The 22794-nt window shown below is 36.1% G+C and overlaps 1 protein-coding gene across 1 annotated transcript in view; it reads left to right on the top strand.

Moving 5' to 3' along the window:
- The window catches only part of LOC115514924 (cysteine-rich secretory protein 2-like), a 39416-nt gene continuing 16622 nt past the window's right edge, over positions 1-22794 (top strand). Inside the window, 10 exon segments of the mRNA XM_030317077.1 lie at positions 1-31; positions 1680-1750; positions 7553-7595; positions 7598-7668; positions 8600-8690; positions 12406-12552; positions 13208-13304; positions 15669-15757; positions 17703-17856; positions 21339-21520. Of these exon segments, the coding sequence (XP_030172937.1) occupies positions 1682-1750; positions 7553-7595; positions 7598-7668; positions 8600-8690; positions 12406-12552; positions 13208-13304; positions 15669-15757; positions 17703-17856; positions 21339-21520 (943 nt within the window). The 5' untranslated portion in view covers positions 1-31; positions 1680-1681.

The raw sequence follows: 22794 nt of genomic DNA, 5'->3' as shown, positions 1-22794 counted from the left end.
CAAATACTTCATCCTGCTCTGAGAACCAACAGTAAGTGATAACTCATTTATTTTAATGTGAACATTTATGTGTCAGTCATCTTTTTTTCCAGTGGTAAAAAATATATTTAATACGTTTATCTATGATTTTCAAAACATTATGGATAAATTTTTATTAAGAGAATCAAGTTAATTTTACTCTTTACTCATTTTATCAAGTTGAAACTCAAATTAATTCTTTACACTTCAGCTTAAAATAGATAATAGAATTTTTGTGTTTGACTTCGAAACAATTATTCTGGAACCATCTTAACTAGAAGAAATGTAAATATGGCAAATTGCATATTTTATACTTCCATATTGATAATTTTTGCTATGAACATGCATTGTCATGTATTAATACAGGTATTGTTAAAATAGGGATGAGTGCCTCCAGTGTGCTACAAAATGATTGCTTTTCTCAGGTAAAAACAATGTTCCTGTCAGTGTGCATTGGCTTTGACCTTACTTGGTTGAAGGTTAATTTCTGAAGTTACTTAAGAACTTACCATTGGCATAGATAAATTAGCCTAATCTTCAATTTCTTCATCTGTAAAATATAGTCATACTAGCCAAGGTATGATAGTGAAATTAGACATCAAGTTTTGCATCGCACTGTCAATAAATGTTCATCCTCTCCTTTTTGTGAGCACATTATTGAGGATAAAGGGAATGCAGGGAACAGGTATCAGTTGTCTACTATTTACCCATCAATAAGTCCTGAGAAGTACCACAGATAAATTGTTCAGAGTTTTCTTTCTCTTCAAGAATGTGGGAGTACCAATCTCACATGAAGAACACCAATCAATGTAGCATTCCCTCAGTTTACAAAGTTAGTAATTTATATGACTAACTGCCAGAAGATCAGTGCTTATTTAAGCTTTAGTGGGTTTGTTGCTTTGCCTAGAGGACCAAGAATTTTTTTGACATAACTGAGAAAGGACAACATGGGCCACCCAATGTTGAATGCCTTTTAAAAAGTTAGTGAATATATTAAACAACTTTTATACCAAATCATGAGTTCAGCAAATTTGGACAGGCTAGATTTTCAATATATATTTGTATTTTATTTTTTTATACAGGGAAATTTGAGATATAGGCAAGTATAAGGAATAAAATCAAAATAATTTCTAATCCCTCTGCTGGGGAAATAACCACTAATAAAGTGTACATTTATTTCTGTATAATAGTAATCTTGGAATCTTGTCATATGTCAATAAAAGAACAAAGAGTTCTGGTTTTTATAGAACACCAAGAGATGGTGCACATTGAAAATAAACTTTCCCCAAAGATTGGGATTATTAATCAATACAGTATCAATTAACTCTGAAGAAATCTGGTTTTCCATATTTTTAATGGATTTTAATGGAGCAATAGAGCTGAGCAGAAACATGGTGATATATTCCTAACCTTTATAGGTATACTTCAAGAGCGTCAGACAAGTGTTTCAATTTATTTTTTATTGTCCCTATCAGTGACAAAGTTGATTCCACTATGATTTTGCTTGCACCAGATGAAATCTTGTTACATTTCTTATGAATTTGGGAATTACAGTTCCATTAAAATAGCCAAGATCATTACATTGTTTTTTTCTCATGGTCAGAGGTCTATGTACTACATATTTTAATGCAGAACTTTGCTCTCTTTGATTTACTTTCCAGCAATGGCTGTATTTCTGATAGCGTTGTTTCTGGCTGCTGTGCTGCTTCCGTCTTTACCCACAGAAGCAAAGGTAAAGTTAAATTGTAAAATCTTTCTAAAGCTATCCAGGTATCTTTCGGGATGGCTAGGTCCTTTGAGAGTAGAAGGGGCAAGAGTGGACATCACAAAGTACTGATTGGTAGCTCAGATCCCTTAACGCAATTATCTAGATGACATTCTAAGGCTGAGCTCTCCAATACAGCAGCCACTAGTCATATGTGGCTAATGAACACAATGTGGCTGTCCAAAACAATATACTGTAAGTATAAAATACACACTAGATTTTAAAGATGTAGTACTGAAAAAGAAGGAGGAGGAGGAGGAGGGGGAGAAAATATATTCAATAACTAACTTAGATATTCAATACTCGATGGAATTATTTTAGATAATTAAATAATGTATTAGGTCTAAGGGCTGTTGTAAGAAATAAATGCAAGCTATGTGGCTTAGAACAATAGAAATTTATTCTGTCACAGTTCTGGAGACCAGAAGCTTAAAATTTAGATGTCGGCAGGGCCACACTCCCTCTGGAGGATCGGGAGGGAAATCTGTTGTCTGTTTTTCTTTTAGCTTCAGGTGGCTTCCACCAGTCACTAGGATTACTAGGCTTGTGGCTATATCACTTACTCTCTACCTTCCCTTCTCCTTTCTGTGTCTTATAAGGGTACTTGTCATTCGATTTAGACCCTACTTGAATAATAATAATCTTGAATAATCCAGGATGATTTAATATTGAGATCCTAAACTTAATTATATCTACAAAGACTCTTACCTAGATAAGGTCACATGGACAGAATCTGGGGATTAGGACGTAGACATACAATTTTTGTAGACTTCTAGTCAACTCATTACAAATAAAATTTATTATTTAAAATAATGTGAATACATTAAAAAACCATACACCACAATAAAGTAGCATTTATTTCCAGGATGCAAGTGTGGTTCAATATTTGCAAAACAATCAATGTGAATCATCATGTGATTAAGAGAAAGGATAAAAAATAACAATAATTTCAATAATTCTAAAAAAAAAACTTGACGAAGTACAACATCCTTTCATGATAAAAAGCCTTTGCAAAGTAAGTCTGGAGAGAACACAAGATAATAAAGGCCTTATGTGAAAACTCACAGCAACATCATACTCAATGGTGAAAAAATGAGAGCTTTTCCCTTAGGTCAGGAATAAGATAAGAATGCCCTCTATCACCACTTTTCATTCCACATAGTAGTGCAAGTCCTCACCAAAGAAATTAGACAACGTAAAGAAATGAAAGGCATCCAAATTGGTAAGAAAGAAGTAAAACTCTCACTATTTGCACATGACAGAATACTATATAGAAAACCTGAAAGACTCCACCAAAAAACTACTAGAACTGATAGGTCAATTCAGGAAAGTCACAAGATACAAAATCAATATACAGAAATCTGTTGCATTCCTATACATTAATAATGAAGCATCAGAATGTGAAATTGAAAAAACAATCTCATTTACAGTTGCACCAAAAACAATAAAATATTTTGGAATAAACTTAGCCAAAGACATGAAAGACCCATACTCTGAAAACTAAAATGCTGATGAAAGAAATTCAAGAGGACACTAACAAATGGAAAGACATTCCATGCTCATGGGTTCGAAGAACAAATATTATTAAAATGTCTATATTACCCAAAGCAATCCACAGATTTCATGCAAGCCCTATCAAAATACCAACAGCATTTTTCACAGAGCTAGAACAAGGCCCCTAAAATTTGTATGGAACCACAAAAGACCTCAAATAGCCAAGCAATCTTGAAAAAGAAAAGTAAAACTGGAGGTATCACAATTTCAGACTTTAAGTTACATTACAAAGCTGTAGTAATTAAAACAGTATGGTACTGGCATAACAATAGACACATTGATCAACAGAATAGAACAGAAAACCCAGCAATAAACCCACAACTGATGGTCAATTAATTTTCAACAAAGGAGGAATGAATATACAATGGGAAAAAGACAGTCTCTTCAACAACTGTTGTTGGGAAAACTGGACAGTCACATGAAAAAGTATGAAACTGGACCACTTTCTTTCACCATACACAAAATTATAAAGTCAGAACGGATTAAAGACCCAAATGTGACACCTGAAACCATAAAAATACTACAAGAGAGCACAGGAGGTAATGCCTCTGACATCAGCTGTAGGGACACTTTTCTAGATCTGTCTCCTGAGGCAAAGAAAGTAAAAGCAAAAATAAACTATTGGGACTACATCAAAACAAAAAGCTTCTGAACAGTGAAGGAATCAACACAACTAAAAGGCAGCCTAGAGAATGGGAGAAGACATTTGCAAATGGCATATCTGATAAAGGGTTAGTATCCAAAATATAAAGAACTGATACAACTCAACATGCCAAAAACAAATAATCCAGGGGCGCCTGGGTGACTCAGTTGGTTAAGCATCTGACTTCAGCTCAGGTCCTGATCTCACTGTCTGAGTTTGAGTCCCGCCTCCGGTTCTGTGCTGACAGCTCAGAGCCTGGAGTCTGCTTCAGATTCTGTGTCTCCCTCACTGCCCCTCCCCAACTCACACTCTGTGTCTCTCACACTCAAAAATGAATAAATGTTTAAAAAATTTTTTAATAATAATCCAATTGAAAATGGACAGAAGAAGAGTGCTTGGGTGGTGCAGTTAAGTGTCCAACTTCGGCTCAAGGCATGATCTCTCAGTTCGTGGGTTCAAGCCTTGCATCAGGCTCTGTGCTGACAGCTCAAAGCCTGGAGCCTGCTTCTGATCCTGCATCTCCTTCTCTCTCTGCCCCTCCCTCATTCATACACAGTTTCTCTTTGTCTCAAAAAATAAATAAACATTAAAAAATTTTTTTAAATGGACAGAAGACATGAACAGACATGTCTATAAAAAGACATACCAATGGTCAACAGACACATGAGAAGATGTTCAACATCACTCATCATCAGAGAAATGCAAATCAAGGCTGCAATGAGATACCACCTGACACCAGTCAGGATGGCTAAAATAAAAAAACACAAGAAACAAGTGTTGGAGAGGTTTTTGAGAAAAAGGAACCCTTGTGTACTGTTGGTGTGAATGCAAACTGGTGCAGACACTGTGGAAAACAGTATGGAGGTTTCCAAAAAATTAGAATTACCATGTGACTCAGTAATTTCACTACTGGATATTTACCCATAGAATATGAAAACACTAATTAGAAAATATATATGCACCCCTGCATATATCATTATTTACAATAGTCAAACTATGAAAGCAGCCCAAGTGTCCACTGATAAATGAATGGATAAAGAAGATATGGCATACATATATATGTACATATATGTGCGTGTGTGTATATATATATATATATATTATATATTCAGCCATAAAGAAAAGAATTAAATTTTACCATTTGCAGTAACAGGGATAGATCTAGGGAGTATAATGCTAAGTGAAATAAGTCAGTTGGAGAGAGACAAATACCATATGATTTCACTCACGTGGAATTTAAGAAACAAAACAAATGAACAAAGGAAAAAAGAGTGAGCAAGCAAGAGAGAGAGAGAAACCAAGAAACAGACTCTTAACTATACAGAACAGATGGTTACCAGAGGGGAGGTGGGTGAGGAAATGAGGAAAATAGGTGATGGGGATTAAAGAGTACACTTATTGGGGCAGTTGGGTGGTTTAGTCAGTTAAGCATCTGACGCTTGATTTCAGCTCAGGTCATGATCCCAGTTTGTGAGGTAAAGCTCCCCTTTGGGCTCAATGCTGACAATGCAAAACTTGCTTCGAATTCTCTCTCCCTCTCTCTCTTCCCCTCCCCCTATTTGCATGTTCTAAATAAATAAATAAATAAATAAATAAATAAATAAATAAACAAACATTTAAAGAGTACATTTATCATGGTGAATAAGATATAAAAAATATATAAAAGAAATTAATATTACCTGCTTCTTATTTTACTTTTTTTAAATGTGACCACCAAAAAGTTAAAATTACATATTATGCTTGAATTGTTTTTCTAATGGACCCATGGTCTATGATTTAAAAAGTAAATGATAGTCTTCTCCCCACAAGATCTTTTCTTATTTACTTCTTAAAATTCATATCAGTGTGATCTCAAAAAGAAATTAACAATACCATAACCCTAAATTAACACAACTTCATGTATCACCATGTTTAATTTTCATCATTACTGTATGGTAAAATATACCAATTTTTTACATTAAGAAAATGTACAACCTCTTGGGGCACCTGGGTGGCTCAGTCGGTTGAGCGTCCAACTTCGGCTCAGGTCATGATCTCACGGTCCATGAGTTCAAGCCCCACATTGGGCTCTGTGCTGTCAGTTCAGAGCCTGGAGTCTGCTTTGGATTCTGTGTCTCCCTCTTTCTCTGCCCCTCCCCACTCGTGCTCTGTCTCTCTCTATCAAAAAATGAATAAACGTTAAAAAAAATGTTTTAAAATGTACAACCTCTAAAGGTCTTAGTGTTTGTTTTGCTTTGTTATTCATTCTCATAGACTTGGTATGTGAGAGCCCTACTCTTGAACTCAACTCTTACAATTAGAATAAGCTACTTTGAAGATGTGGTGTATATACGATGGAGTATTACTCAGCAATCAAAAAGAATGAAATCTTGCCATTTGCAACTACGTGGATAGAACTAGAGGGTATTATGCTAAACAAAATTAGTCATAGAAAGACAAATATCATATGACCTCACTCATATGAGGACTTTAAGACACAGAACAGATGAACACAAGGGAAGGGAAGCAAAAATAATATAAAAACAGGGAGGGAGACAAAACATAAGAGACTTAAATATGGAGAACAAACAGAGGGTTACTGGAGGGGTTATGGGAGGGGGGATAGGCTAAATGGGTAAGGGGGATTAAGGAATCTACCCCTGAAATTATTGTTGCACTATATGCTAACTAACTTGGATGTAAATTTAAAAAATAAGATAATAAGCTACTTGCTTAAATAATCCCAAGAACAAATCCATCATCCTTTTCAATGATTAGAGGGTATGTGTCCATATAAAGTGTCTATCTCTTGATCAGAAAATCTCTGAATGTGAGAAGCTCTGGTCGTTGCTGTTTCCCCACCTTCTTTAACCCTTCTCTATAAGAGGACATCCAAGACCACAGAATGCTAGGACTAGAACTCATCAGACCAGAGATCCTGACACTGGGTTCAAAACTCATTTGGCATTCCGTAATACAGATTTTAAGATTCCTTTAAACTCCCAGATGAACCTTGAGCTCCACCCTTATTCTATCTGCTGCAGCCTGATCGAATATTGAATGAATGTGTCTTAATGTTCCTATTGTGTGCCTTTGTGGTTATAAAATATTATCACTTATATGTCTATAAAAAGCATAGAGAAGGTGAAGAAAACCCATATGGGGCAGAAGGTATGTAAAGATCCTTATTAGCAAACATTTAGTGATTCAAAAGAGCAAAATATATCTCTCTTTTAAATAATTTTGTAAATGAAGACCAGGAAATGACCAGAGATATAACAAAGGATTGGAAGGACCATTAAAGGAGAAAAAGCACATTAAGAGTTCCTTGAAACTAGAAATTGGCGTCTGTGGCCTCAGAGGAGATTTTAAGTTATCATGCCATGAATTTATTCTCATTCTTGAAGCTTCAAGTTACTTCTTTTCTATTTGTCATAGCTTTGGCTCAGGTCCATTGGCAATTCTTAACAACTACTATGAGCCTGAACTGAATGCTCTTTAAAGTGATCTTTGTTCCTTCAAATTAACTTAGCCCCCACCATACGCAATTTAACAAATGTTAAAAAGATAACCTTAATTTTATTTCTGTTTAGGATCCATCCTTTACTGCTTTGTTAACCACTCAAACTCAAATCCAAAAGAGATTGTAAATAAACATAATGAATTAAGGAAATCCGTTTCTCCACCTGCCAGCAACATGCTGAAGATGGTAAGAAGCAGTGATAAAGCCTAGTGGTATCAATCAGTGGTGGTAAGAGCAGGGAGCTGGTACTGGCATTTCTTAAGAACCTTGTGACTTACAAAGTTTTATGTCTGTTTTGCTATTTAATTTGAACTGCACTATGAGCAAAATAGAAATTAATTTTCCTTTGTAATGGTTAAATGATTTGTCAACGTTATAAGCCTTATTAAGTTGGGAAGGGCAAAAATTAGAAGCCAAATCTTCAGACCTCAAATGTGAAGCCATGTTGTTCACTATCCACTTTAGTCTAAGATAATGGAGTCCCCTTTCCCTCATATATTTTATTTTTTGTAAGTAATCTCTGTGCCCATTGGGGCTCAAACTCAGGACTCCAAGATCAAGAGTCATATGCTCTACCAACTGAGCCAGCCAGGCACCCCCTCGGAGTCCCCTTTCCTTCAAAATCAGTGCCATTTAGGGTAGATAACAGCCGCTTTCCAGGGAATCGTCCAAAAAAGCTAGATATCTCTCATTTTGAATGTAATGGGCTATGACTGAAATTGGGAACAATCTAGGCCTATTCATTACTAAGGAATATAATTCAAGACTTCACATGTTGAGTATTTAGAGTAGCCCCATTACTAAAAATCCTATGTGTGGTTCCTGTACAATCATAAATTGCCAGATATTATTTTATTAGATATTCTCTCAGTAGACACTTCATTTATGAACTTTTCATGTAGAAATTGGCACTGGAGCAGATAAACACACACACACACACACACACACACACACCACACACACACACCCCTAACAATAGGTCTTCTGATACCACTGACAATTAGATAATATACCTAGAGAAGTTAAAGTAGTGCAAATCAACTGACCAAGTATGTTATAAAGCATATGCTTCTTTGGAGTTGAATCTCTAAGTGTATTTTTTTCTTGTGACATTTAGGAATGGAACAGAGAAACAGCAGCAAATGCCCAAAAATGGGCAAACAAGTGCACTTTAGAACACAGCAATGCAGAAGGACCGAAAAAAACCAGTACGTAAATGAGCAAATATCTGTTAAATAAGTGAACAAATAAAATAATATTGCAAAATATTATGGAACATCAAATAGAATGGAACATTCTGGGACCTTGTAAGAAGATCTACTAAATAAATGTTGCTTATACTGCTCTTCTTAAAATCAAAGTATCTGTATAGGGAGACATCCTTATAAGTACCATTTTGTGCTTTTGATTTTTTACATTATGCAAATAATTTCTGAAGGAACACTTCATTTGTCCCTCTTAACCAGCTCATGAGTCAACAGTCAACAGTCATCATTTCTCTAACTTTAAAGATTAGGGACATGGGAGAAATGACCTAAGAGCACATTCTGAAGTTGTATAGCCAGGCTTATTGATTTCTAATCCACTGCCATTTTGTGATATTGTGTAAGTGTTGGCATTTTGATATCTCTTCTTTATATTTATAAAATATACTAAATTGTTATTTTTTTCCCTGAATTTTACTCTGAAAATACTTAAAGCTTTTAAAATCATGATGAATACTTTGCATATATTGATTAAGTTTTCAAGTTTTGCTAACTACTTTGTATGGACTGTGGGCTTATTTGCATAGATAATATATTATACTCAAAAACTATACAATATCTTATCAAGGGTTATAAAAACTATGAAAGAAAAATACTTTTATGCATAAATCTTACATAAAGTAATTATTTACATTATCAAACATAATACATTTAGGCAACTCAGTTGAAAGTAATGAATTTTTACCTGTATTTTCATTATAATTATCGCTTATATTGTTGATGCTAATCTGTTAAAAATTATGAAGAGAATGATGGTTTTCAGTAGAAGATGAAACAAATGGTCTTAATGATACAAATCTACATGGTTAGAGTCTTAGTTTATTTTTCCATATTGAAGGTGATAGCCAAGAATATCTTATACTCGCTTTAAGCAGTATGTAGACCTTATATTTCAAGCTACCAAAATGTAAATATTATTTGAGATCTTGAAAAGATAGAGAAGGGGCACCTGGGTGACTCAGTCGGTTAAGCATCCGACTTCGGCTCAGGTCATGATCTCACAGTTAGTGAGTTCGACCCCTGCGTTGGGCTCTGTGATGACACCTCAGAGCCTGGAGCCTGCTTCGGATTCTGTGTCTCATTCTCTCTCTGCCCCTCCCCCACTTGTGCTCTGTCTCTCTCTGTCTCTCAAAATAAGTAAAAATGTAAAACAAAATGTAAAAAAAAGAAAAGATAGAGAAAATTTCTGGGCAGCAAGGACACTTCTTTCTCTCTTTTAATTTTATAATGGTAAGAATACTTAACATGAGACCTACACCTTTAACAAATAGTTAAATGTACTATACAATATTGTTGTCTAGGTAAAATGTTGCATAGAAGAATTTATTCATCTGAAATTATTCATCTTATTTATCTGAAACTTTATGCCCATTGATTGGTGACTTCTCATTTCTCCTTTCCCCCATCCCTGGCTACCACTATTCTACTCTTTGATTCTATGAATTTGACTATTTTAGGTACTTCTTGTAAATGCAATCATGTAATAGTTGTCTGTCTATGACTGGCTTATTTCAGTTAACATTTTCAAGATTCATCTATATTTTCTCACCCAAATGTAGAATTTCCTTCCTTTGTAAGGATGAGTGACATCCATTGTATGTATATGTGTCTTTTTGTTCATCCATTCATCTGTCCATGGATTTTAGGTTGTTTTCCACATGGTGGCTATTGTGAATGGTGCTGCAATGAACATGAGAATGCTAATATCTCTTTAAGAACCTGATTCCAGTTATTTTTGGATAAGTACTCAGAAGTGGTATTACTGGATCATTTGGTAATTCTAGTTTTAAATTTTTTGAAGAACCCCTGTACTTTTTTCCATAGCACCTATACCATTTTATTTCCACCAAAAGTGTACACCATTCAAATTTCTCCACATTCTTCACTCATTGCCCTTTCTCCACCCATCATAAACATCCTTATCGATATAAGGTGATATCTCATTATTTTGATTTGCATTTCCCTGATGATTAGCAACATTGAGCACCTTTCATATACCTGTTGGTCATTTGTATATCTTTGGAGAATGTCTATTCAAATTGTGGTCAGAAAAGATCCATATCAATTCCTCAGGCAGGCCCCTGAAAACAAAGGATCTTTGGGCATTCCAGCCCAACTCTTTCCCTATCCAGGAAGAGGCTAGAAGCTTGTGATTTTTATCTCCTCACTCTATGCTGAACAAGGAGGGAAGCTATGGCAAATCTTTATTCTCATGAGCCCCACATCTTGTTACGTGAGGTCTGTTAACATTCTCAGAGAGGCAAGTCAGAAGTCAGTCCTTTGAGCAGCATCTGGAAAATTTGTGGCCCTGGATGCCCAGACCAACTCTTTCCCACCTTTGGGAGAAACAGGCTCTGTTTCTGAGAAAGGAAGAGGAGCCATGGCATCTACCAATCCAAACCACCATCTCTATTGTCCCCAGGGGGCAAGACTGTGACTGTGCCAAACCTGTCAGAGCTCCAAGAATACCAAGCCATATGTGAGTTCTTTGGGCAGCCTTGGAGAAATTCAGGCATTAGACACACCAGTCAAGACTTGTTTCCCAAGGAGGAACTGAGAACTATCATTTTCATATGTTTGCTCTGTGCTGAGCCAGGGAGAGGAGATATGGTATCTACCAGCCCCAGACACTATCTCCATTCTCCTCCAGGTGGCTAGCCTGTGCCTGACTACCAGAGCTCCAAGACTAACAAGACAGAAGCCACCCATCTGGGAAGTTTTCTTTGGGAAGGTTGGGTGGCTGGACACATAAACCAATTCTTTCCTTCCCTGGGAGAAGCTGGGAGACATGGGATTTCTCCTGATCATATGGCAGGCACTGTGCTGAGGGTAGATATTCTAGCAAGAGGGGTGTCCCAATTTCCCTACAGGCTTCAGTGAGTCTGGGCTCATATTTTTCCAGAGTATAGAAGACTTTCCATTAGTTTTGGAATTCTCACAAGGGCAATTTGTTTGGGAATTGTTGCTGAATCAGTGTGTTTGTTAGGGGAAGGAGAATCCGGGCTTCCTATCCTGCCATCTTGCTGATGTCACCCTGCAAGGTTTTTCTTACCAAATCTTCCTCAGAAGATTTGGCCTTATGATATTCTGATTCATTGATTAAGGGAGGATCCAAAAACTTTTCAAAACTTCCGTCCCCCCCTGATGTCAGTTGCCTCTTAACTGGTGCTCTTAAAATCACTTCTAGATCTTTTTATCCAAGTTCACACAAAATCATAATCATAATCATAATCATAATCATTTACTCAGAGTCCAGTATATGAAAAATCTCTGGTGAGGGTGAACAAGAAGAGGAAAAGAATAAAAGTTGGTCACTGCTTTTTGCAAATTTACAATACAAAGCTGAGAGCATAGAAGATATTATACATGTGAATTTAGCATGAAAAAGAATGCATTTTTGGCAATCCAGAGGATTTTTAAAGCATACGGTCTTCTCAACCTACTCAAAGTTGTACATGATGAGGCCAGCCTTAGCATGCTAGACAGATCTGTTCTTCTATTCAACTTTATAGCTGATAAGGACAGAAGTCCTTTTATTATGTATTAACAGTTGGCAAGTATAGGCACTATGTTTGAAAGGCAACCTTGTGTTCCTATAGTTGGTTGCTTTTGCCATTGCATACTTTATTGATTCCTCATGAATGATGTTTCTCTTTAGGTACAAAATGTGGTGAGAATCTCTATATGTCAAGTGACCCTGCTTCCTGGTCGAATGCGATCCAAAACTGGTATGAGGAACGCAATAATTTTGTCTATGGTGTAGGACCTAAGAGTTCCAGTTCAGTTGTTGGACATTACACCCAGGAAGAGAAACAAATGAAAACACTTTTGCCACAAATGCTCTAATATAGAAAGCATCTTTAAATTATGACCAAGCCCTGGGGCGCCAGGTGGCTCAGTCAGTTAAGTGTCTGACTCTTGATTTCGGTTCAGGTTCATGAGATCGAGCCCCATGTAGGGCTCTGAGCTGACAGCGTGGAGACTGCTTGGGATTCTCTCTCTTCCCTCTGTCTACCCCTTCCCCACTTGTGTGTGTTCTCTCTCTCTCTCTCTCTCTCTCTCTCTCTCTCTCTCTCTCAAAATAATTAAATAAATTTTAAATTATGACCAAGCCCAATATTTAATTTGGGTAAGAACCTGACTAGATAGAATAGTCCTAGCATTAGCTGGTACTTCATCTAGAGCTGTCTTTTTTTCCCCATAGTTTGCAAAACTCTTGGTAAGAAAGCATACTCCATTCTTTTTCTAAATTAGGATTGGATAAAATAGTGAATGCATGTTAAAATTTAATATTTTAAAATTTGTGACTTTGTTTCAATAATTGAACTAAATATTTCCATAAGGTACTTGGCTACAAACTATAATAGTACCATGTTTTCAGTTTTACATTTGTTATTATTTTTTCAATATTTTCTATCTTCTTTAATGTACTCTCCCATATTCCTTTTTGGATTTGTAGCTTGTCTGGTATTCCTCTTTCCACGTTGGATGTGGAATTGCCTATTGTCCCAATCAAGAAAGTTTAAAATACTACTATGTTTGCCAATATTGTCCTGCGTAAGTATATACTTTAGAGTTTAACACAATAATCCTATGTGCAGTTTAATATTTTGAAATTCTTACGGAATAAACAAACTGGGATATAAAACACATTTCAGTAAAGGGAAGGAAGGAATTTTTTTTTTCATTTTTTAAAATTCATGCATAGTTGATCCACAATGTCATATTAGTTTTAGGTATATAACATAGTGGCAAGTCTATACCTTATGCCATGCTCACAAGTGTCGCTATCATCAGTCACCATGCTATTACATGCTATTACAATACAATTGACTATAGTCCCTATGCTGTACCTTCTATCCCCATCACTTATTTATTCCATAACTGGAAGTTCATACCTCCCACTCCTCTTTACCCATTTTACCCATCCCCCACCCCCTTATACCTATGGTCTGTTTCTGCTTTTTGCTTATTTGCCTGATTTGTTTTTTAGAATCCACATACAAGTGAATCGTGTGCTATCTGTCTTTCTCTGTCTAACTTATTTCACTTAGCATAATACCCTCTAGGCCTATCCAAAAGGGATAGATCTTTAGAAATGCCTTTTAAGTCGTGATACATTCAATTATCAGAGAAGAGACCACATTCTAAATTCCAAGTGTAAAATCTGAAACTCTCTTTCCTTAATGTGACATCTTTTCTCTCAGTGACCTTTCCCTTAGGCTCACAGCTATAATGAGGGAAAGCGTGGGTAGTGTGCATTTCTGTAGATTTGATGTCATTAGTTCTCACTAACTTCATACGCTAGGAAGGTGGCAGCCTGATGGTTAAGCAATGGATGGTATTGGACTGGGAAACTGGGAATGGCTGATTGTGATTTCAGCTCTTTCTGCTAAAATGTTCCCACCCCTGCTTATCTAAAATGCTGCCTATGTTATTACCATCACAGATGACTCATTCATTGGCTCTCAAAGGTGTTTTCAAGAGATCTTTAATGTATTTCAGAGTCAGGAGAGAACATCCTTAATCCTTGTTTTTCAGAAGTTTGCACAAAATCTCCATAATGAACCATCCTTTAAGGTCCTGACTTGCAGCAGGAAATGTGTTCTTTCATCAAAGATTATGTTTGAACTTACCCAAAATAAATTCTGTGGATATACTGAAGATCTAATCTCAGCATATCTGTTAACCTTAATTTCTTTAAATGTTTGAAATTCCTTGCCACCAGGGACAGGAGACCCCTAAAACCAAGCTTCCTTCGGGTTTTATTTTGAGACTGTCGATAACCCAAGTATATGGATCTCCCGTTTGAGAAGTGTGACTTCCAATGCCATCTTCCTGCAAGCACCTATGAGGGTTTAGTAGAAAGAATTGAAAAGTTCTTAGGAGAATGCATCCAAATTCACTGTCTGGCTATAAGAGAGGAGGGTCTGACGCCAGGTATCTGAAGTGAGAGTTGGAGTGAATAATGAGGGGAAGCAGGGGTGAGAGCACTTTCGGAACATGTTTGTGTCTAGTTCACATTTTTCCAGGGGCTCACACACATTCAGATATATCCTGTGTAGGGCCTGAGATTCAAATGCATGGCCTTGTGTCTTTGTCCCACTTGACACTATTGATATTTGGACTCCCTTGTATTTCAAATGAATTAAATGGCCAATAGGTAATGATCACAAGTGAGTTATAAGTTAGTCACTATAATGTGATTACACTCTGGATATTCATGCTTCTCAAACTTTTTTTTAATTAACGTTCCCTTTTAGTAAACAAAAATCTTTCACATACCGCCTCTAGAAATTCACAAACCTTCTTTTCCTTCCCTGTCTGACAAGCACACACACCACTAACTACTTAAATATTACTACTCTCATTCTAAAAGTAAAATGTATATATATGTGTGTCTGTCTGTGTGTGTGTGTGTGTGTGTATATATATATATATATATATATATGAAATTTGGTATTTTATTATGTTTCAAATAAAAGTGATATTGTAATATTAAATATTCTTTTCCAAACTATAATCCCTATGTTCCAGAGGCTCTTTTGTCTCTCTTGGCGGATATGCTGTATTCCCTAGCACTCACATTGGGTGTACTGTCTTAACAAATTTGACCATGTCTAGTGGGAGATGAAAAGTGTTGCCACATTGAAATATACTCTAAAAACTTTACACTCCCATTAATGTGATTTAGTTGCTCAGATTGAAAAATTATAGTCAAGGACATGGGTCAATATGTGAAGTATTTTCTTAATTTGAATGTTACCTGAATTACTCACTGGGAATTATATTTTTTCAGTTTTGTTAACATACCTAAAGGCATTTAATAGTCATGCATATTTGGTAATTTATACTGCTTTGGGGGAGTATAAACTAAACTGTAAAGTGAAGTTATTTGACATTATGTATTTTAAATTCCAGCGGTAACAATGTGAGTAAAAAGAATACCCCTTACCAGCAAGGAACACCTTGTGCCAGTTGCCCTGGTAACTGTGAGGATGGACTATGCAGTAAGTTTGAAGTGATTACCTTGCTATTATAAGAAACAGTTGATGTTTTATTTTATTTTTATGGGTTAAGAAATCTCCTAAAGGAACCAATTTAAATAGTATCCTTATGCAAAAGACAAATATGTTACTTAACAGACTGTGTTTATGTAAATATTTTACACAGTTTATTTAGTAACCTACACATTACTTGCAGTGAAAATATTACCACATGTAAGATAATGAAAGATCTACCATCAATGTGTTTTTGTGACTATGCAAAGCTCATTAATATTAACTATACATATTTCTGGTAAATAGTTCATTTCCTCAAAGTTAGTATCTTTATACCGAAAGTCTTATTTTGAAATGTAAATCTATGGGTGTAAGATCACATTATAGCTCAATCTAGACAGACAAATGAAATATTATATTTTTGTGTGCTAATGAGTTCATCATGCTGATTTCCTCTTTTTCCTGTAGTATAATTGAAATCACAGTGTTTAACTTAATAATTACTCTCCCTGTGTTTTGATAGTAGTTCACTGCATATTTTTAATGGCAAAATCAAATCTGTATGTAGCACTGACTCGTAGACCCACAAAAATATTGTTGCAACAGGAGAGAATTTAAAAAAATATCATATATGATTTCTAAAGTTGTAATGAAGTAAAAATAGCTGTTAGCTCTTTATAGTTGGGATGTTTGGATTAAAATTATTATGAATAAGAGTTGAATAAATATCATTTGTTGAGATTTTTTACCTTTCAAGTACATTCACCTTTAGTTAGCATTCTTACTGACTGAATTATATAGGTATAATTCGTAATATTGATTGTATTAAAGCTATAAATCAACTAATGAAGAAAAAAGGGTTACATATTAACAACTCTTCTGAATGCTATTTGCTAAGAAGCATGGAATTTATCCTGTTATCAATAAGCACTCAACTGAAAGGTTTTAAACAGAAGAGTGACAGGGCCAGAACCATGTTTTATAAAGAGCTTCCTAACAATAATATGTAGAAACAATTGGATGGAAGCCAGCTAGAAAATTGTTGAAAACTATGGGTAAAAAAAAAAAAAAAAAAAAAAAAAAAAAATGTCTTTACTGCATTACTGACAAAATGAATGAGATAATTGGACAGGGTTGGAAAACAAGGAATAGAATAGCCAGGGTTTGTTACCCGTCCTGGTTGAATGCTGGTCTGAAGTAGGAAAGATGAAGTTCTGACTGATCCAGTCTCGGCCTAAATTACTGAGTAGTCAGAGAGCCATTTGTCTGAGATTGTGGGAGGGGTACAAGGAGACCATACCCAAGAATTGTCAACCTTGTGGGCAGTATGATGAGTAGCTTGAAATTATTGAGTTTGGGGGGGATCCAAGAAATACCAGAAGGAAAGAGTGCATATTATCATTGTTTTGCATCTTTATCTTCCCATAGATATCTGTTTCTCCAGAAAGAAAGCTTTGGAGTCTGAAACAGTGCTATTGAAGAGTATGAAATGAAGGAAATATTCTCTATCAGCATATGTCTTACAACTAGCCATTAGTCACATGTGACCTTTGAACACTTGAAATGTGGCTAGTAAGATTAAGGGACTAAATTTTTTACTTTAGTTTAGAATAATTTAAATTTCAATAGCTACATGTGACTAGTGGCCCCTACATTATACTGCAGGTGTAGAGAGATTTATTTATATTCATTTTACTCTTTTGGCTAAGGAGAAAAGTAGGTCAATTCATTTAGAAACATGACCAAATTCAAAATAAAAAAGTGTTAGATTGATCAGTGAGCTTGACTAAGGCACCTGATATGTCCCTTAAGAAAGGAAAAGCCCATCATTGTGTAAGTGATGTTGACTTGTTTTGTCCAGTCTCCTACCCATCTCATGCACTTTGAATGTGTGGATTGTTTTGCTGCTACTAAGGAATATGATAATGAGGTAAATAATTTGTTTTTGTCACAGCCAATAGTTGCGAGTATGAAGATCTCCTTAGTAACTGTGATTCCCTGAAGACAACAGCCGGCTGTGGACATGAATTGCTTCAGGAAAAGTGCAAGGCTACTTGCCTGTGTGAAAACAAATTTACTGAGACGCCCAGTATGCATTGCAAAACTAAGTGAAGAGGGCTGCATCATTTAGTTAATACATATCGCAGGGGATTTTAGGCATGTTAGTTACAAATATGGTTCCACACAGTAATGCATTTTTTTCTCCTGGATCTTTATAGAAATCTCTTTCATACAGTGATTTACAAAAGCAGCATAGTCTATGATGACAACTTCGGACTTTGATAGCAATTTGGTACTTTAAACTTAATGAATTGAATCAAGTTGAGAATTTTGAAAGTTGTATAATCATAGACTTTTGGTCACTGAAAGGGATCAGAATGGAGAAGTACGTTTCTTGAAACATCATGCAAAAAAAAAAAAAAAAAACTATAACATCACTGTCATTCCTACTACATGAATTTTTACTTGAATAAAGTTTAAATTCAAAGATTGACATGTACCTTTGTCTTATGGCTTCCTCTTTAAACAAAAGTAATCACGTTTTAGAATAAAAAAATGACTCTTGCACAATATTTTTGAGTATTCATAGTTCACCCCAGCTAGACTCAGCCCAGATAAATGATTATACAGTGCAAAATTTCCAAAATATTTGCCTATAAAATTTTAACAAAAGTGGAAATCAGCTCTGTTCTTACTTATTCTTTGATATTTTGATCTCCCTACAGGTTTTGTTGATAAGTTAAAAGAAAACATTATCTGAGAGCATATACAAAGATAGCCTTCCAAGAAAAAAAAATATTTCAGAGAGATTTATCATTTATAAGTTTGCATACATTCTCATTTAATATTGATGACAAAACATGGTGAAGTAGACCCATTTTATAGGTGAGAAAACATACACAAGAAATCTAAAAACGGTTAAGGAGGCTGAGGTGACTGGGTGGCTCAGTTGGTTAAGGCTCTGACTCTTGGTTTTGGCTCAGGTCATGATCTCACAGTTTGTGGTTCGAGCCCCATATCAGGCTCTGCACTGCTAGAGTGGAGCTTCTTAGGATTCTCTCTCTCCCTCCTGCTCTCTCTCTCTCTCTCTCTCTCAAAATAAATAAGTAAACTTTAAAAGAAAGAATAAGCATTTTATGAAATCTAGTATCCAATCCTGATGAAACTCTCAGCAAAACAAGAAGGGAAGTTTCTCAGCTTGATAAAGAAAAGCTATAAACAAATGTATAGCTAACACTGTATTTAATGGTGAAAGACTGAATTTTTCCCCCTAAGTTCAGAAAATAGGCAAAGATGTCACTCTCATCACTAAGCATTATACTAGTTCTGGCCAGTGAATCAGATAAGACAAAAAAAAACATCTAATTAGAAATGAAGGAGTAAAACTGTCTTATGGATAGAAGCAATGACACACATAATCACCAACTGGGAAATATACCTACATATACAGTTGACTTTTGAAACACAGGGGTTGGGGACTGATACTCTACACAGTCGAAAATCTGTGTATAACTCTTGACTCTCCAATAACTTAACTACTAATAGCTTACTGTTGAACAGAAGCCTTACTGAGAACATAAATAGCTAATTAACACATTTTTGGTATGTTATATGTATTGTACACTGTGTTCTTACAATAGAGTAAACTAGAAAAAATATTATTAAAATAATTTCTGTACAGTACTTTACTCTGCAGTACCCTAAATGTATTTATCCAAAAAAATCCATGTATAAATGGACTCATACAGTTCAAACCTATGTTGTTCAAGGGTCAGCTGTATGGGGACAGTGGATTTTTGGCAGTGGTAGAGAGGAAACTCAATGGAGAAAGAAGAGTTTTATCAATAAGTGGTGGTGGGAAAATTGACATCCGTATGTTTAAAAAAATGAGTTTGATCCATACTTTGCACTGTATACAAAAATTTATCATACACCCAAATAAAGAAATTAGAAAATGTTTAGAAGATGTAAGAGAAAATGTTTGTGACTTCTGGTTAAGCAAATATTTCTTATATACAAAGTCATCTATAAAAGTAAAAACTGATAAATTGGGCTTCATCAAAATGAAAAAATTATTTTCTTCAAAAACACTCATAAGAGAATGAAAGGACCAGTCATAGGCCATGAGAAATTGTTTACAAATCATCCATCTGAGAAAGGACTTGTATCAGGAATATATGATGACTCTCAAAACTCAGTACTGATGAACACAGGCAACCCAATAAAAATGGGCCAAAGATGTGAACAAACACTTCATCAAAAAACATGTACAGATGGCAAATAAGAATATGAAAAGATGGTCAACATCACCACTTGTTAAAAAATGCAAATTAAAACCACTATGAGAGACCACTACCCAAGTATCAGACCAAATAAAATGAAAAACACTCACTATACAAAGTGCTGGTGAAGTTGTAGGGGACCTGGATCCTTCATATACTCCTCCTGAGGATATAAAATGGTGCAATTACTTTAGAAAACATGTATTCAGGTTCTTAAAAAGCTATATACCTACCATACGCTCTAGCCTTTCCATTTCTATGTGCCCATGAGAAAAGAAAACATAGATCTCTTCAAGACCTGTCCTTGAGCATCCATAGCAGGTCTACTTGTAATAGCAAAAAGTTAGAAACAATCCAAATGCCCACTAACATGTAAATGGATTAACCAACAACTCGGATGAGTCTCAAAGTAGTCTGAGTGAAAGAAGACATAGAAGTGTACATACTGTGTGATTCTATTTATATGAAACTAGAAAATGCAAACTATAGTGACAAAGCAGATCAGACTTAAAGTTCCTCTTTTGTAAAATGACTATAATAATTCTATGTTTCTCATAAGGATATTTGGTAAAAATTTAATGATATAGGTAAGCATTTAAAATGTCACAGTGTTGGGGAGCGTGGGTGGCTCGGTTGGCTAAGTGTCTGACTTAGGTTCAGGTCATGAGCTCATGAGTTCAAGCCCTGATCAGGCTCTGTGGTGACAGCTCAGAGCCTGGAACTTGCTTTCAGATTCTGTCTCCCTCTCTCTCTGCCCCTCCCCCACTCATTCTCTCTTTTTGTCTCTCTCTCATAAATAAACATTAAGAAACATTTTTTAAATAAAATGTCATAGTGTTGGGGTGCCTGGGTGGCTCAGTCAGTTAAGCATCTGACTCTTGGTCTCGGCTCAGGTCATGATCTCATGAGTTTGTGAGGTCAAGCCCCATGTTGGGCTCTGGGCTGAGAGCATGAAGCTTGCTTAGGATTCTCTCTCTCTCTCTCTCTCTCTCTCTCTCTCTCTCTCTATATATATATATATATATATATGCTACTCCCCTGTTTTCCCTCTCTCTCTCTCTCTCTCTCTCAAAATAAATAAAATTAATTAATTAATTAAAATTTTTAAAAAATGTCATAGAATTGGTTGCAGGGTGATGTCAGCAAATGGCAGCATAGGAATTTCTAGCACTTATCCCCCACCCAAAAACATCATTCACAAAAATACCTTCACAAGAGCCAGGGATTCTAGGTGAGGGATACAGCAATTGGGTGAAGCACAGAAACAAGAAAAGATTCACACTCACCTGATCCTTCACCTACCCCAGACCTAAGCAACCCAGTGTGGACTGTGGGGAAGTAGAGTGCAGTGAGCACCTGACTTCACCACAGACCTCAGAGCTGGCCTACCTCAGCACCAGACAACTTCCTGCAGCCCTCAGAGGCTCCCTGCAGACTTGCAAATCCAGCCCCCAGTTCACCCCAGTGCTACTGGCTCTAGAGGCCCCAGGTAGATCTCTAATGCTTCAGACAGCTTACTTGGGTCCAAGATCCCAGTGGGCCTCATGAACCTCGTCTGCTGATCTACCCTGGATTATGTTGGCTTCCACAGCTCCAGGCAGCTCCTGTGGCCCCAGAATCCTGACAGGCTCCTTCAACCTTAAGCAGCTCCCATGTCACCAAACTTCCAGGGTGATCCCATGAATTTAGCCTCCCAGCTTATCCAAGCAGCAGCTTCTCCTGAGGTTGGAGCACCACCCTTGGTACCAGGTTCCCTGTCAGCCTGGCCAACCCAGGCTCCAGGCCTTGTCTTCAGGAAGTTCACATTCTAGTGGGACCTTGCCTCTCTTGTTTTTTTCACAGCTGTATTTCCAGCACTCACCAGAGTGTTTCACACATAGGCCCTCAACAACTGTTTGTACCATAAATAAATTATATCAGTGAATAGGCCAACAAGTCAATCATATATTGTACACTACAAGTGTCATAAAGAATACAAGCAGGAGCATGTAACAAAAAGAGAGAGAGAGAAGAGGAGACCTATTTATATCATTCTGGGGAGCCTGGGTGGCTCAGCTGGTTAAGCGTCCGACTCGACTTCAGCTCAAGTCATGATCTCATGATTTGGTTCGTGTGTTTAAGCCTTGTGTGGGATTCTCTCTCTTGGGATTCTCTTGGGATTCTCTCTCTGTATCTCTCTCTCCATCCTTCCCCTGCTGTCTCTCTCCTTCTCTCTCTCTCTCTCTCAAAATAAATAAACTTAAAAATAAATAAATAGATAAATAAATAAATAAATAAATAAATAATAAAAATTATCATTTTGTCTTTGGACGCTTAAGAAGCAGTACTAGGCTTCATAACTTCCTATGCAGGATGCGTATACTCCATGCAGACTCTAGCTACCTATATTGTCATCCTACCAGATACTAAAACTGAGATAATTGAGAATGAGGGTGAAAGATGAGTGTTAAATTTTAAGTTTACTTATGAATTTTGTGGAAATTAATGGACTATGTAGGCATATAATGAGAATATTGGAAGTACAAAAATGGATTAAATATGCAAAATATATAAATATATAAAATATTTTATCTGATTTAGTACAGTTATTTAAATGAAAAATTTCCCAAAGGCATAAAACTGAACTCACTGAGTATAATTAAAAAACAAAACAAAAATGTTACACTGATGGTTTGGGGATGGGGCTGGGGGGATGGGTGAAATAGGTGATGGTGATTAAGGAGTGCACTTGTGATTAGCACTAGGTGTTACATGGTAGTGTTG

This window comes from Lynx canadensis, chromosome B2 (genome assembly GCF_007474595.2).
Source record: "Lynx canadensis isolate LIC74 chromosome B2, mLynCan4.pri.v2, whole genome shotgun sequence".
Classification (NCBI taxonomy): Eukaryota; Metazoa; Chordata; class Mammalia; order Carnivora; family Felidae; genus Lynx; species Lynx canadensis.
The sequence above is the reverse complement of the archived record's forward strand: the minus strand, read 5'-3'. Positions and strand labels throughout refer to the sequence as shown.